Genomic DNA, 15,164 nt, shown 5'->3' with positions numbered 1-15,164 from the left:
AAAGATAGTAGAGATAGAAAAAAAGCTTGTACAACATTCTCATCTTTTGTGAAACAACTATAAAATCTTCCATCATCATTGCATAAATATCATTCATGAATTCTTAATACTTTTTGACGGACTTATGGAGGGTTCCGATAGAAATTGCTTATAAACTTTCAGGAGCTCTAGGCTCAACAAAGTTTCATCATATTATGTTAAGAGCTTTATTTAGATTCTGTCTAGTTAAACTTTTTTTTTCAGTTAAATTAGTTCACTACTTAGTCAACAAATCCATGTTTCATGAGTGCCAGAAATATTTTCTGGTGTTACATTCAATATGTGAAACGGAGAGAAAATCATTACACAAACTTTAAGTAAGTCTGTTGAAGGATTGTATTATAATTTTAGAAAAGGATACGACCAAACATATTTTTTGAGAAGCCAATTTATCGTTCCCCGTTTCCCCTCTCGTTTAACGCTTCACAGCTGCGCCTTCTGCACATTTTATTAATAGAGATCATAAACTAGTTTTCTATCTCTATTATCTTGTTGCACAACACTATATTTCCTGAAGCTTTATAAACAAATGAATGATTTTAGAGAATGTTATAGTTCCTTTTTATTGTCCGTGGGTTTAGGCTCTCTCTTTGTAAGTTTCACAGAATTTAGCAATCCAGTATGTGTAAAATTTCAAATTTAACTTGATGGAAGACTTCATAAGCGAGCAATATTATTAGGAATTCATCGGAGATTCCTAAAGCACTACCATCGATCTTAGGTATATGTAGTTCGCTGAAGAATCTTCGCTAAGTCATAGCATTTTTTGAAGTTTTCATCATAGATTCATTCCAAAGATATGGTAAAACTATTCCGATGAAAGACTTCATCTGCTAATCATAAGCAACTTAATCAAAGATCTTTGCTTAGACCACAGACAAACAGGCGACAACTCATTTGACAATGTTACAAACCTCACAACCAGAGGCGCACGCACAAAACAGGATTTCGTGCAACATGATCACCAGATGATGATAGAGTGAAATGGGCAACGGAGTTTTAATAGAATTTGTTCTATGTGTTGCGTAAGTTTGTTTGTACTAAGACTTCAATTAGAAATATAGAAGAGTGAAAAAGAGCGAATGATTTAAGTGCAGAGCCCCATAGAAGCCACTGTTTTTAAAAGTTATCACTGGATTGCACTATGGTCCAGGAATCAGTTTTACGCGGAAATATGCATTTTGAGCTTTAGAACGAAACATTAGACAAAAACGGTCTTCTACAAAGTTGTTTGTATTAGTTAAGCCCTTTGTTTGGTGTTATTGAAAATTAGGGTGGACCACATTTTCATAGAAATTGTGTAACTAACTTTCTTATTTATAGAAATTATATTATACATGCTTCAGAAAAGTTGTAGACCATTCAATTTCAAGCAACTTTGCCAAAAAAAGTTTTTTTGTATCTCTTAAATTGACCGATTTAGAGCTTTTTTCCTGCAGTGACATAGGGTGGTCCGAACAAAACTGGTTTTCTGGCTCTAGAGTTTTCAATTCAAATTTCTCATCAAAGTAGTCTATGAGACACATTTAGAGCTATGAAAAATGCGCAATTTGGTGAGTGAAGAAACTCGCTATCTCCTTCCGTTTAGGAGTTATTGTTGTTTTTCTCTCAAAAACATGCCTACTTTGATTGTGAATTTCTCTGATTGGGGCAAACATAAAAAATATCTTTTGACGGCGTTCAAAAGACAAAATGAAATTGTATATTATATCAAAAAATTAAAGATGTGTTATTTTTGTAACTCTAATAAAACGTCTTGAAATTCAAATATTTTTTATCACAAAAACTTTAATAACTTTTGAATTAAAATAGATATCAACAATCTTTTTGCATGAAAATTTGCGTTTTGTTAGGTTCTAAAAGTCGTTCATAGACGACTATGACGAGAAAATAATATTAAAAAAACTAGAGTTGAAAAACTTATTTTTGTTGGACCACCCTGCTATGATTAGGAAAAAATGCTCTAGATTGGTCAAATTTTGAGCTACAGAAAAACGTTTTTTGGCAAAGTTGATCAAAATTTCAAGTTCTACCGGCAAAGAGCAAAAGAAATAAATAAAAAAAAAATGATTATATGATATGTGTGATATTGTGGACCACCCTAGTTTCAAATGACATAGTATAAAAGCCTAAATTTTTAGAAACAATTTTGTAGAAGATCATTTTTGTCTAAAATATAATTTTCAGGCTCAAAATGCAAAATAATAAAGAAATACATACGATGAAAATCTTCAAAATAGTTTTAGAGCCCTATCTTTCTTATTTCAGATTACTCGTCAAAACGGTCTATGAACGACTTTAAGAACTTGACAAAACGCAAATTTTCATGCAAAAATATTGATGATATCTATTTTAGTTCAAAAGTTATTAAAGTTTTTCTGTTTAAAATTCTTTGTTTTTCAAGGCATTTTATTAGATTTACAAAAATAACACATCTTTAATTTTTTGATATAATATACAATTTCATTTTGTCTTTCGAATGCCGTCAAAAGATATTTTTTATGTTTGCCCCAATCAGAGATATTAACAATCAAAGTAGGCATGTTTTTGAGAGAAAAACAACAATAACTCCTAAACGGAAGGACATAGCGAGTTTCTTCACTCACCAAATTACGCATTTTTCAAAGCTCTAAAAGTGTCTCATAGACTACTTTGATGAGAAATTTGAATTGAAAACTCTAGAGCCAGAAAACCAGTTTTGTTCGGACCACCCTATGTCACTGCAGGAAAAAAGCTCTAAATCGGTCAATTTAAGAGATACAAAAAAACTTTTTTTGGCAAAGTTGCTTGAATTTGAATGGTCTACAACTTTGCTGAAGCATGTATAATATAATTTCTATAAATAAGAAAGTTAGTTACACAATTTCTATGAAAATGTGGTCCACCCTAATTTTCAATAACACCAAACAAAGGGCTTATCTAATACAAACAACTTTGTAGAAGACCGTTTTTGTCTAATGTTTCATTCTAAGGCTCGAAATGCATCTTTCCGCGTAAAACTGATTCCTGGACCACTGTGCATTGTACCAATTCGAGTGTACGAAGGTACAGTGCTGCCATCTGGGAAAAGTTTGCTCGATGTGTGAAGCGTCGAAAATTTTACCCGGCGAGGTATAGGAAGCAAAATTTCAAATGCTCACATAAAATTACTACAATAGTTATTTAAAATCTTTTCAGTATATGTTGATAGACTTTTGATGGGCTACATTATAGGCATATAACTTTGAGTTTTATATATTTTTCTCAATATGCTGCTGAGTTTATCAAAAGTCTAACCAAAGACAAATTAAAGACCTCCATGTCCCTTGCAGTTGCCCAAAATTTTATGGCTCATAAGGTAATCTAGAATGCCGTGCAAAGTGTACTGCGATCTGTCAAATTTGGGTACCTTTTACACTACCGAGGGACCAAATGCATTACTAGAAGTGGTACCCAATCTGAGCCCGAGTGGGACGGACCTGGTCTAACCCCGTACACTTAACAGAATTTAATTATAATTTGTTTTTAATTTTTTAGAAGCATTTGAAAATTGACTTTCTATGCTTTGCTATGTAAAATAATCGGAGCTTCACGCATAGGGTCAACTGTGGTAATCATCTTAGTAGACGCGAATTCGCGATGACGAAGGCAATTACCACAGTTGACCCTGAAGCGTGAAGCTCCGATTTCTTTACATGGCAAAGCATAGGAAGTCAATTTTCAAATGCTTCTAAAAAATTCAAAACAAAATTTAATTAAATTCTGTTAAGTGTACGAGGTCAAAAGTCATCAAAAGTCTATACATGTACTGAAAAAAATTTAAATAGCTATTGTAATTAATTTTATATAAGCATTTGAGATTTCACTTCCTATACCTTGCCGGGTGAAATTTTCGATGCTTCACGCATAGAGTAAACTTTTCCAGATGGCAGCACCGTACCTTCGTTAGAGCGAAAAGTCCTACCATTGAACATCCTCAAAGCGCTAATTCATCGAAGAATAATCTATTTCACTACCAACTGGCTATCTACATGTCATCAGCGGCGCGTTGCGCAAAGGTTCACACAATTTGACGTTTAGAATATATGCTAGGTTCTTCTTCTACTCAACGTCCCGTTAAAAACTCGTTTCCTACAAAACTTTTTCGAGTTTGCTTCACCTCCTATGAATGTATGTACGTATGAATGTGTGTATGTATGTATGTATGTATGTAATTGGTATTCCTGCGTCATAAGCATATTTCAGTGTTGTTCCAATTCCTCCGTGTTCGCTGAGGTTCCCTACTTTGTTTTCCGTGTTTAGTCTTCTTCTCCGTGGTTGTGGGTTGTGTATGATGTTTGGTTTCCTACTGGTTATATATAAATAGTATATTTTCTGAGTACCACACGCATACACTGATGATAAATGATGAATTTTTCTTAAATGTTTTTTTTTCTACTGCTTTTTTTACACTTTTGCTACTTCGTAAAATTAATATTTTCCGGTCTGTAGGCAGGACTGTAGTATTTTAGCTGCAAATCGTATTAGAAATTTCGCATTTCAAAAACATATTTCACGATATCCTTTCGATTATGGTAACTAAAAACGCCTCCTATGATAGAATAAAATTTTCAATACACAATAGCGGAACAAAGTCTAACTCATATTTTTACAGAAATGTTTCGTTTGCTTGGCTGCATTGTTTCTAAAACAAAAAATGATCAACATTTTATTTTTGTCGGTTCCGCTGCACTGTACGCTTGTTTCAAATAATTCTTCACAAAAGCTGTCAAATCCCTCACATTATGACACCGAGAATTTTAAGTTTTTTTTTTTCGTTTGTGATTATGAGTGTTGTTTGGTAAAATTCATTTTATTTTATTCAAACTTAAAAACCTATACAATCATCTGTGATGAAATACGCAAAACCTTAGAAAGAAAAATCCTCGTTCCATATGCAGTGATGCGGATTTACACCCGGAACACTCTCAGTGTGTTGCCGCAGGTTTGCGCGCATTAGTAGTTGTGATAGCACACGATAATAGCAATACAAGGGGTGTAATAGCTTCGGTAATAGTAGTAGTGAGTTGTTGGTAGTAGCACGATTCATGACGATGATGATGATGACAATGGTAACAAACATGACAAACGACGATCCGATCCAAAATCGCATTCACTCCTTGGAATAAAGTTGCCCAAAACTGTTTCTTCTGTTTCATGTGATGATTTTTTTCAGTTCTTTCTTCACACCTGCTTCGCTCCGCTCTCGAGTGTTTAGCATTGTTGTGTTTGTGGTTAGTTGCGCACTCGCATGACTTTTCTCTTGCAAATTTGTTTCTTTCATTTTGATTATAATGTGAGTTTTTTTTTGTGATGAAAGAGAGAGAGAGAGAGCGAAAGGGAATGACGAGTAGGACGACACACAATGAGCGATCTAGAACTGGTTGAGTTCCTCCAAAATCTCCTGTTCGATGCGTTCGAGTTCCTCATCCTGCAACACCTCGTCATCATCGTCTTCGTCGTTGACGTCACCGGGACGGCTTCTTCTACTGCGGCGGCCACGTGGTCCGCCGTTCCCCTCGTCTCACCACTCGTTCAGCATGCAATCGTCCAGCTGGGACTCCAGGATGTCGATGTTTGACTCGTAATCTTCGTCCTCGTCGTACGACCTGCGGAAGAGAACAATGGGGAAGAGAGCCGATGGTGGCGGTGGTGGTGGTGGTAGTTGCAACAGCGTTGGTAATGGTGGTAGTGGTGATTTGTTTGGAGAGGCAAGGTTTGTCAGGGGGGGAGGGTCGTTGAGAGAAAAAGAGCGAGAGGGGATCGGCGATGAAGAGAAAAAAATACGAGTGTTAGTGAATTTCGGCCACTGAGTTTGACGAGCATTAATGAGATTGAGAGAGGGAGAGAGATGCTCGATATGTAGAGTTATTCAAACTATATGAGAACTTTGATATGTCATTCAAACGATAGTCAAAAGCGGAGGTTTCTATGGCAACAGCTATAATGAGTGATGAGTGATAGTCGAGCTAATTTACTCAAAGCATGATGAGTGCGAGAGATGAGGTGATGAGTATTCGGTGTGCAATGTGAATAACATTCAGTGAGACGATTTCGAAATTGGTCAACATAAAGAGCATATAACATAAATGCATTGCAGATGTCTAGGAATTTTATTAAAGTTTGTTTTTATTAAATGATATTTTATTTGATGTTTATCCATTCCGGAAGTTTCATTGCTACGAGGTTATGTGTGGCTATCGAAAAGGTTTAGTCTTCAGAGAGAAGATTCAGAATAATCCTATGCAAATCCTCGAGGCACGTGGCAAGATTAACTCATGACCAATTCCGCGTAACTTTTCAAAAGGACCTATCGGATATTGAAAGGCTCTCTTTATTTACTTTCTGTTTAATAAATAACTGAGCCACATTAACAGCTTTTGTTGCGTTTTTGTATAAAACGCTAGCCAAGTATACTGTCTTTATTTTTAAATTTAAAATAAATGTTAATTTTTAAATTTAAAATAAATGAACGATTTCATTTGGCGCCCAGCAGGTGGCCGAACCCAAAATTTACACACTTTATAAATTGAATTTGTTAATTGTTCTTTTCGGCATTTGATAAAAGTTACCGAAATTCGATAGTAAATTACACAGTGGTTTAGATTTCGGTAAAAAATATCGAAGAGTCAAGCATCGTGTAATGTCTAATCATAAGCGAAGCATTGAGGATCCCTTGTTTATTTTTAGTTTGAGATGCTTAAGCCCGAAAAATTGGTAGAACTATTTACAAATGGTCGGTGTTCAGACAGACTGGACCGAGTGTTTTAAACGGTTCCAGGAGATGTACCATTTTTGCATTATTAGCCGTTATAAAGGAACTTATCTATTTGATGATACATCTGTACCAAAATAGCATTCGAAATGATGGAGTTCTTAACGTTTCTCTAAAAAGTCAAAATATCACCGAGTCCGGTCTGTCTGAAAGTGAACCTCTGATTACAAATTTCTATATATTTTTTTATTTTTTTTAAGGAATTTCGACCGTAAAACAACTTTGAAACAGCTTTTTTTGTCCTTTGATTTTTGACTAATTCTTGGAAAATGTTTTGAAAATATTTTAAGTTGTAGAGCCTTGAGTCAAGTATTAAACTTAAAGATTTTTTCACTGTAATCAAAGACATTTGAGTTTTTACACTAGTAGCTTAAAACGATGATATTATATAAGCGTTTTGAAAAAAAAATCGCAATTTCGACATAAAACAGTAATGGCTGAGTTTAAAAATGGACATGAATTACTTGGCGAAAAGCATTACATATTTAGATGATCCGATTTTGTCATTTGCCTTAGCTCTCCTTCAAAATGTAAACAATTTATGGAAGTTGTTTCTGTCCTACACACTAAGAAAAAACTTATATTACACTAGTGGTCCCGGCAAACTTCGTCTTGCCATCAAGTAGGCTGTTGAAAAACGCTATGGATCGTCGCATACAAAATGACAGTTCCGTTCACTCTCGTTTTCCCTACTTTTCTGGTGAATATCTTAGGATTTCTATACATACAAACACGTCGGAACCCATGAGGAACAAAACGGAGAAATTATCATTCAAATGTGTTGACCCGTTCGTAAGCCATTTCGTGACATACAAACAACACTCCATTTTTATTTATATAGATAAATAGATATGACGTAAATTTTATGGTTAAGCAAAATACTCGATCAAAAAATAAGAAATAACGTTAATTTTATACTTGTTTTTAATTATGAATCGTGGTTTACGGCTAACCAGCCGAGTGGAAGTTTAACAACTACCGAAAAGCTAAACATTACATATAATTTGCAATTGGATTAGATGGACAAATTGATGTGAAGATTTGCGAAAAAGTTACACGTCTTCTCAGTGAGAATCGAACTCACGACTCCCCGATCTCTAGTTGGGGCGCGTTAACCACTACGCCATGAGAGGACTCATGAACGCAGAAGTTAACCTGAATTCGATTTCAGCTCAATAATCACGTGGTCCTTTTTCGCAAAGTGCACCTCTTTCGGAAGAATTAGATGCCCATCCAAACACAACGCTTTCTATATATATCCAATGCCTAGCCCTAGAGCGCATTGTTTTTTAGGTATAGGAATAGCACACATATCTTCACATCAATTTGTCCATCTAATCCAATTGCAAATTATATGTAATGTTTAGCTTTTCGGTAGTTGTTAAACTTTCACTCGGCTGGTTAGCCGTAAACCACGATTCATAATTAAAAACAAGTATTTATCGAGCAACGGACTCATGTTCCGTAACCGGTCGTTTGATAACGTCGCGACCCATTGGAAGCCCACACAATAGATACCTCAGCCAGCGCTGTTGCTGGCTAGTGTAGTGTGCTATTCCTATACCTAAAAAACAATGCGCTCTCGGGCTAGGCATTGGATATATAAAGCGTTGTGTTTGGATGGGCATCTAATTCTTCCGAAAGAGATGCACTTTGCGAAAAAGGACCACGTGATTATTGAGCTGAAATCGAATTCAGGTTAACTTCTGCGTTCATGAGTCCTCTCATGGCGTAGTGGTAACGTGCCCCAACTAGAGATCGAGAAGTCGTGAGTTCGATTCTCACTGAGAAGACGTGTAACTTTTTCGCAAATCTTCACATCAATTTGTCCATCTAATCCAATTGCAAATTATATGTAATGTTTAGCTTTTCGGTAGTTGTTAATTTTATAGTATTTGAGCTTAAAAATACATCATTCTTGTAAAATTACGCTCAATGTGACTGATTTTTGTTGTGATCCGACCAATATTTAGTTCAATGTGATTTTCATCATCACGTCATTTATAACTTAAATTTGTGCCTTGCTTCAATAGTCGGGTACATATGACATAAATTTCAATGATTTTTTCTAACTGTGTACATTATCATAATGACTTCAACAGGAATAAATAAGATTTGAAGAAAATTTATTTATGTAACGGTGACGCCAAAAATGTATTCTCAAATAGGGGCTGACCGAATCGGATCAGTACTGTACTTTCAATTTGAGGCCCAATTTTGTAAAACAAAAAGAGTAAGTGAGAGTAGCGAAAAGTCTAAGTCTAAGTCTAAGTGTAAGTCTTTCGACTTACAAGAAATATCTGCCAATTTTCGGATTTTCATACAAAGTAGGCCAAAGATTAGTGTTAGGTCAGTGATTTCCAACCGGTGGTCCGCGGACCCCCAGGGGGCCTTGACGACTTCTTAGGGGGTCCGCGAAACCATTGCAATTGTATTTCCACTTGATTGCTAATTAAACATTAGTGCGATTTTTTCATCGTAGTGTCCGGAAACAGTTTGAAGGTTTTTGAAAATATATGGCTGAATCATTAGTGCAATTTCGAAGTGTATCGTTAACAAATTTGACGCTTTTCAAGATTTGCGACGAGATAGCTGCCGGAATTTCGATTAGATATTGGAAAATAATCTTGGAAAATTTCTTGGCAGACTCATGTTGGTGTTTTTGACATTTTTCATTCAAAGATTCCGCTTAAAACATTAGCGGATTTCTTTAATGCTCCAAAAGATGCCTGGCAATATACTTGATTATATCAGTTTTTATAGATTCTTGAAAATTTGCTCACATGGTGCTCGGTAAATTTTTGATCCCATCTTTGTATGATATCTTTGTTGATTTCTTGAAATATTTTTGGTGGATACCTGTACCTGGGATGATTATCAATGGATCTTTGGCATGATGTTAGGCAGACTGCCGGATATATTCATGTGCTGTGGTTCATTCATGTATAAACGTTATATCTGTCAGATTAAAGATTTAATCGAAAGGATACAATATCTTGAAGGATTACTGGTAATACAGTAATGACCCAATTTTGTCAGCCCCCGATTTTGTCTACCCCCGATTTAAGCACCATTTTTGACTCGATTTTATCTATCCCCGATTTTAACATCCCTTTTTCCCGATTTTGTCTGCCTAAAATTTATATTTATTTTAATAAGACTAAACAAATCTATACTGGCAATATTGGGCGCATAAAGTCAATGATGACCTTGGCCACGTCTATACAATCATCTAAAGATCGTATTTTTGATATTTGAAATTATCCAAGAAATTTAACAATGTTACCTTGGATTACTGTACATAGAAAATGGAAGTAAAAAATAATGTTTATATTAACAAAATCATAAAACAAAGTCCTTAAATTAAAATAAAACTTGAAACCAGTCGAAAAAAATTTTTCCCGATTTTGTCAACCCTAAATGCAGCATGGGGCTGACAAAATCGGGACATTACTGTATCAATAACGAGTACCAGGAGAAATATTTGAAAAATTATTATAGAAAATTTTGCGAAACACTTATAATGATTTCTAAAACGACAACCCGTTTTGAGAATTTTGTCAGTAGACTGCTGGTATCAAGTTTAATAAATTTAATTCTTAGTGGGGTATGCCCGACTCAACTTAACGCAGTCGCGCCCACTGTCATCGCTGGTATCACCACGCTCGCATTGTTTATAAAATGCGAGCTTTTCTCATGATACGCATACTAAATACACAAAGCGACCTGTTCTGGGTTGTTGATTATAATTTAAACAAACCATAGACTTTCTCAAAAATTATATTCAGTTTTCAATCATTTAAAATAAAAATTAGGGGGCTGAGTTAGGCTCACAGAATCTCAAAGGGGGTCGCGACTCTAAAAAGGTTGGGAATCACTGTGCTAGGTCGAAAATAGGGTCCTAAAGCCCTGACCCAATTTCAGTGCCAAACACTTAAGTTAAGGCCAAAAACACATGTTTACTTAATTTTTTAATGTTTTTCATTTGTTGAAGTACAAAAACACATTTTTTTATGTTTTTATAGATTTTGTCACACTCCTTGATTTAAACTCAAATTTTGTGTGTATTTTGTTTTCCGTGTCCCTTCTGAAATATCAGATAGGAACAACCCCAGTGTTAAAACTAAAACCCCTGTGGTATTTTTGTCGACTAAGCGAACGTCAAACATGATCTCAAGTGTCAATGTCCATTTATGGATCCAATTTTGAAATAATATGATATATCCGTTATTTGAGCGAGAAAAAATGCAAAAGTAGTTGCAGTAACATGCTCTTTCCTGTTATTAAATGAAAACAAGATTTCATCAAACATTTTTGGACCCTATTGATGCTCTTGCTCTATAAGGCAATCCATGAGACAGCTGCGATCAGCTGGTTTTTTGTTTACCAAGAGCTTTTGACGTTTTGCGATCGGAGTGACCGTTCGATTACAAAGGCAAATGTAATGCACCGGCAACACTCGCATGCTTTGTTTACGCATGCGTTTTGGTTGCATTCACACTTTTAGCTGTCAGTCCTATCGCAGATTTTGTTTTTGCACGGATTTTTTTTTTACACGGCCGTGCAATAAAAGTTTCCACACATTTTTTCCACCAAAACCTTATTTTTGTATGAAACGTCGAGAAATGGTATTACTTTTTTCCACGGTTTTTGAAATTTTGAACTAAAAACTTGTTTTGCACGCATCCCCGTGCAAAAACAGAATCGGGTGTATTTGCTTATCTTTTGGCAGATATGCGTATTTCGACTACCATTAGTAGTCTTCCAGTGCAAGTTACTGGTGTAACTGCCAAAATATAAGCAATGAGGAATATTTAAATATTAATTTTTGATTCTCTTTATTGAGATTCTGCTCAGAGGGTTTTTCAATATTGTATGTAGGGGGACTGGGGTAATTTGCCCATGTTAAGGTAAACAGCGATTTTAGATGTGAAGAACATTATTTTATGCTCTTTTTTAATTATGATGAATTATGAACATGTTTTCTAACAAATAGTTTCAATTTTAGTTAGTTAGTAAATTTTAGTTTTCCTGGGATTTATAAATCAATTTAAGAAAAGCTTGCTTGACTGCATTTGTATTTTTTGAGGGTTGGTACGCTGTTCATAAGTCCTGTACAAAAGAATAGGACAAGAAACGGTCAAGGGATGATTCCGCAACCGCAATTACTTTGCTGATTTCATAATGTGGGTAACGGCTGCCATGCAAATCAAATGGAGCTGTCACTTTTCCATACGAAAAAGTGTGCCGCTCAATGATTCCGCAAGTAAAAGTGACATTTCGCTTATACTGGATCAGCTGTCAAAATTACTTTGGTTAAAAGGAAAAATTTTACTTGGTTCATACCACGCATTACTTTCGAAGTCCGTCTTCGCTTAAAACGCTCCGCTTGAGTCCGGCTTTACTCGTTCTCTAGACGTACGCACACAATCATGCTTGCTTGTATATTGCATACATCCGGGCGTTTGTTCAGATGTTATTGTTCAATAATGATGATGCGGAAAATGCGCATTTGTAACGTTCAAATTGGTGCGTATCTTCAACGTGGCATTACGTTCGGTGGAATTTTATTTCAAACGGCTGTTTTGGTGTTATGAAAGTCGACTTTTTGAATGATTTATGAGTGTGTCTCCCATCTGTAGTGGGCATTTTGCCCCCACGAGTTGATTAAAGTCCTTCGATAAGCTTTTTAACGACAAATTCAACATATTTTTGCATGCATACAAACTATGACAGTGCACAAGTTGGCTCTCTGCGAAAGTTTCAGAAATTTGATTATTCATCGAGCAGGACCTTGAAAATTGCATAAAATTGCAACGAAAACAGTGAAAAAGGTTTTTTACGATTTTCTTGAGAAAACACATAATAGTAATTTATGCATCAAATTACAAAATGATGATTTTTTCAGCACGAGTCGTACATTTATCCGACAAGGCTTACCGAGTTGGACAAATACGACGAGTGCTGAAAAAATCGAGTTTTGCAACGAGTTGCATACAACATTTTTTGCTATTACGAAAAATGCAGTTTGAGTTGGATTATTTCCAGGAGCACAATCAAAATTGAAAAGAAAATCCACATGAACAGCCATGCGTAGAAGCCCTCGGTATTTTCAATCAGGTAGGCTGTGATACAATAGTGTCTATGACACTAAACGTAAATGTCACATTTTTTTTCGTTTCACCTAAACTCAAATGGATCTTGGTTCTTAATTCATGAAAGGGCCAGATAAAACGCCGCTTGCAGTTTTCGTCTGTGTTGAAATACAGTTATTTATAATGGGTCAAGCATCCTACACAAACCGTGTAGGAACACGAAGTTCCGGTCAGTTTTGATCTGGCTCACCTACCTCTACGTTCACTGGTCGAGCCGATTCCGCATCCGTATGGCTCATCAACGGATACGGATCACCCAATAGATATAAAATTGTAAGCTTGTAGTCATTGTAAGTTATTGAGAATCACAGAGCAATTCGATGAATTGCGTATGAAGAGACACCGCGAATTGCGTATGAAGACTCATCGCGATGACAAATTGACTGCTCTCAAAATAGTACTGAAAAGTGCACCGTTTTGAGTGCTGAAAAGTAGCACTTTTCAGCACTGTTTGTTCTGTTAGGAAAAGTAGGCCGTTATGCTATTCAAACTATTCATGAAAAGTAGGCTAATATGATGCGGAATTGCAAAAAAAATTCAGAAAGCAGTATTTTTATCCATTTTATATAATATAGGGTGAAAAAAGCATTCTAAAACAAATCGTTCGTCCAAATCGAGGGTGGCGCGTTTTGCCCCCAATATGGGAAAATTACCCCCAGTTCCCCTAATATAATCCATTCATCCACATTCTGCACAGGCTTTCTGCAATCATGATTGATTTGATCAGATGTCAAGCAGTATTCTGTTTGAGGAGTTAAAAATGCTAACGTACCAATTATACAAATACACGAACAATTTAGGTCTCCCGAAAATCAATTTCTTTCTTTCAACTGAAATCAATAATTAAGATATCAGTACTTGTTTCAATAATTTAAAACTAGAACATTTAGAACGAAGTTTGAATTGTTTAACGATTTTCTTCTGAACAACTTACAAAATTACCCCGCTTTACAGTTAGGTTTGAAAGGTAAAAGTCGTAAAAAAAACATCTTAAATTTTGAAAGCTTCAAAATATCAACGGCCAACATAGTTTTTGCAGTCCCTAGTTTGGTAGGCATTTTTCCGAAAAGCTCAAGGGCTGTAGAGCATAACAGAGCCGTTACTGAATTGATGTGTTTAGCAATTTTATAATGACGTCTTCATTCTCTTCATTTCAAAGTCTAATGCATTCCTATATTCATTTAGACATAAATAAAGGAAAATTTGTTTGTGAATGATACAAACATGTTAAAACTGGCATTGGAACATTAAATATGTCTAGAACTATGGTTAGTATTGATTGAAAGCAGTTTTGTACAAATTTTATTCATGAAGAAAGAAAAATGTTTAAATAGACGAATTCCATGTCAAATCGATCAGTCGCAGGACTCAACCATTTTCAATTTGCAGTAAATTTAAGGGTTCATTCATAAATATCATAACGCTGAAAATAATCATTTTTGATACCCACCCACCCCCTCGTAACGCATTTTGTATGAATATTCTAAGAATTTTGTATGAACTGTAACATTCTTGGGACACCCACCCACCCCCTTCAGCGTTATGAAATTTGTGAATGGGCCCTAACATATGTTTTCAGTATGATAGAATAAGCGTTTTCCATAGATAAATCGATTAATTTGACTCAAGAATAACTTTTGAAAATGGTCTACGAGTTTCTGAAATCTGTTTATTTGAATAATTCTAGTTCCGAAATTGTTGATTTTAGAGAAAAATGATCTATGGAGAAACTGTAGTGAATCATTCGGGCTACAAGAAAAAAATATACATTGAAACAATATTTTATTTTTTTTACGGAAATTTTAAAAATAGAACTTAAATCTTTAATTACACAAAACCCCCATTTTTTATAAATTTCACCCTAGAATATTGATAAGATATTTGAGACAATGTTTCTTGATGGAGAAATATCTAATAAAAACAGTTTTTCAAACAGCTTTTGGTTGCATTTCAAAAAATTTCAATTTGTGTACTTCGGTTCAAACTAAGGTTCAAATGATGGCACAACGCAGACAGTTGAAACCCACGCGGATAAATTTCTACGATCATATAGGGAAAGTGTACCAGTTATGGCCATAGTGGTTCCCTATTTGGCCATATGCAAAATTTGGATAACTTTTACATTTTTAATCTTTTTGAATGTTTTAACATCAAGATTTATTCTTAATTTTACTGCT

The 15,164-nt window shown here is 35.2% G+C and overlaps 1 protein-coding gene across 25 annotated transcripts in view; it reads right to left on the bottom strand.

The window, feature by feature from the left end:
* LOC5577684 overlaps positions 1–15,164 on the bottom strand; it is a 245,090-nt gene that overhangs the window by 4,755 nt on the left and 225,171 nt on the right. For 4 of the 25 annotated variants that reach the window (XM_021849749.1, XM_021849750.1, XM_021849754.1 and 1 more), the window contains one exon: positions 4,314–5,666. The exons of the other annotated variants lie outside the window; for them this stretch is intronic. In XM_021849749.1, coding sequence (XP_021705441.1) covers positions 5,582–5,666 — 85 coding nt within the window. In that variant the 3' untranslated portion in view covers positions 4,314–5,581. Of the gene's footprint in view, positions 1–4,313; positions 5,667–15,164 lie in introns of those variants that run through there. 25 annotated transcript variants of the gene reach the window in all.

The sequence above is a fragment of the Aedes aegypti genome, chromosome 3 (assembly GCF_002204515.2).
Source record: "Aedes aegypti strain LVP_AGWG chromosome 3, AaegL5.0 Primary Assembly, whole genome shotgun sequence".
In the NCBI taxonomy this organism is placed as follows: Eukaryota; Metazoa; Arthropoda; class Insecta; order Diptera; family Culicidae; genus Aedes; species Aedes aegypti.
This window is presented reverse-complemented; position numbering and strand designations above follow the sequence as displayed.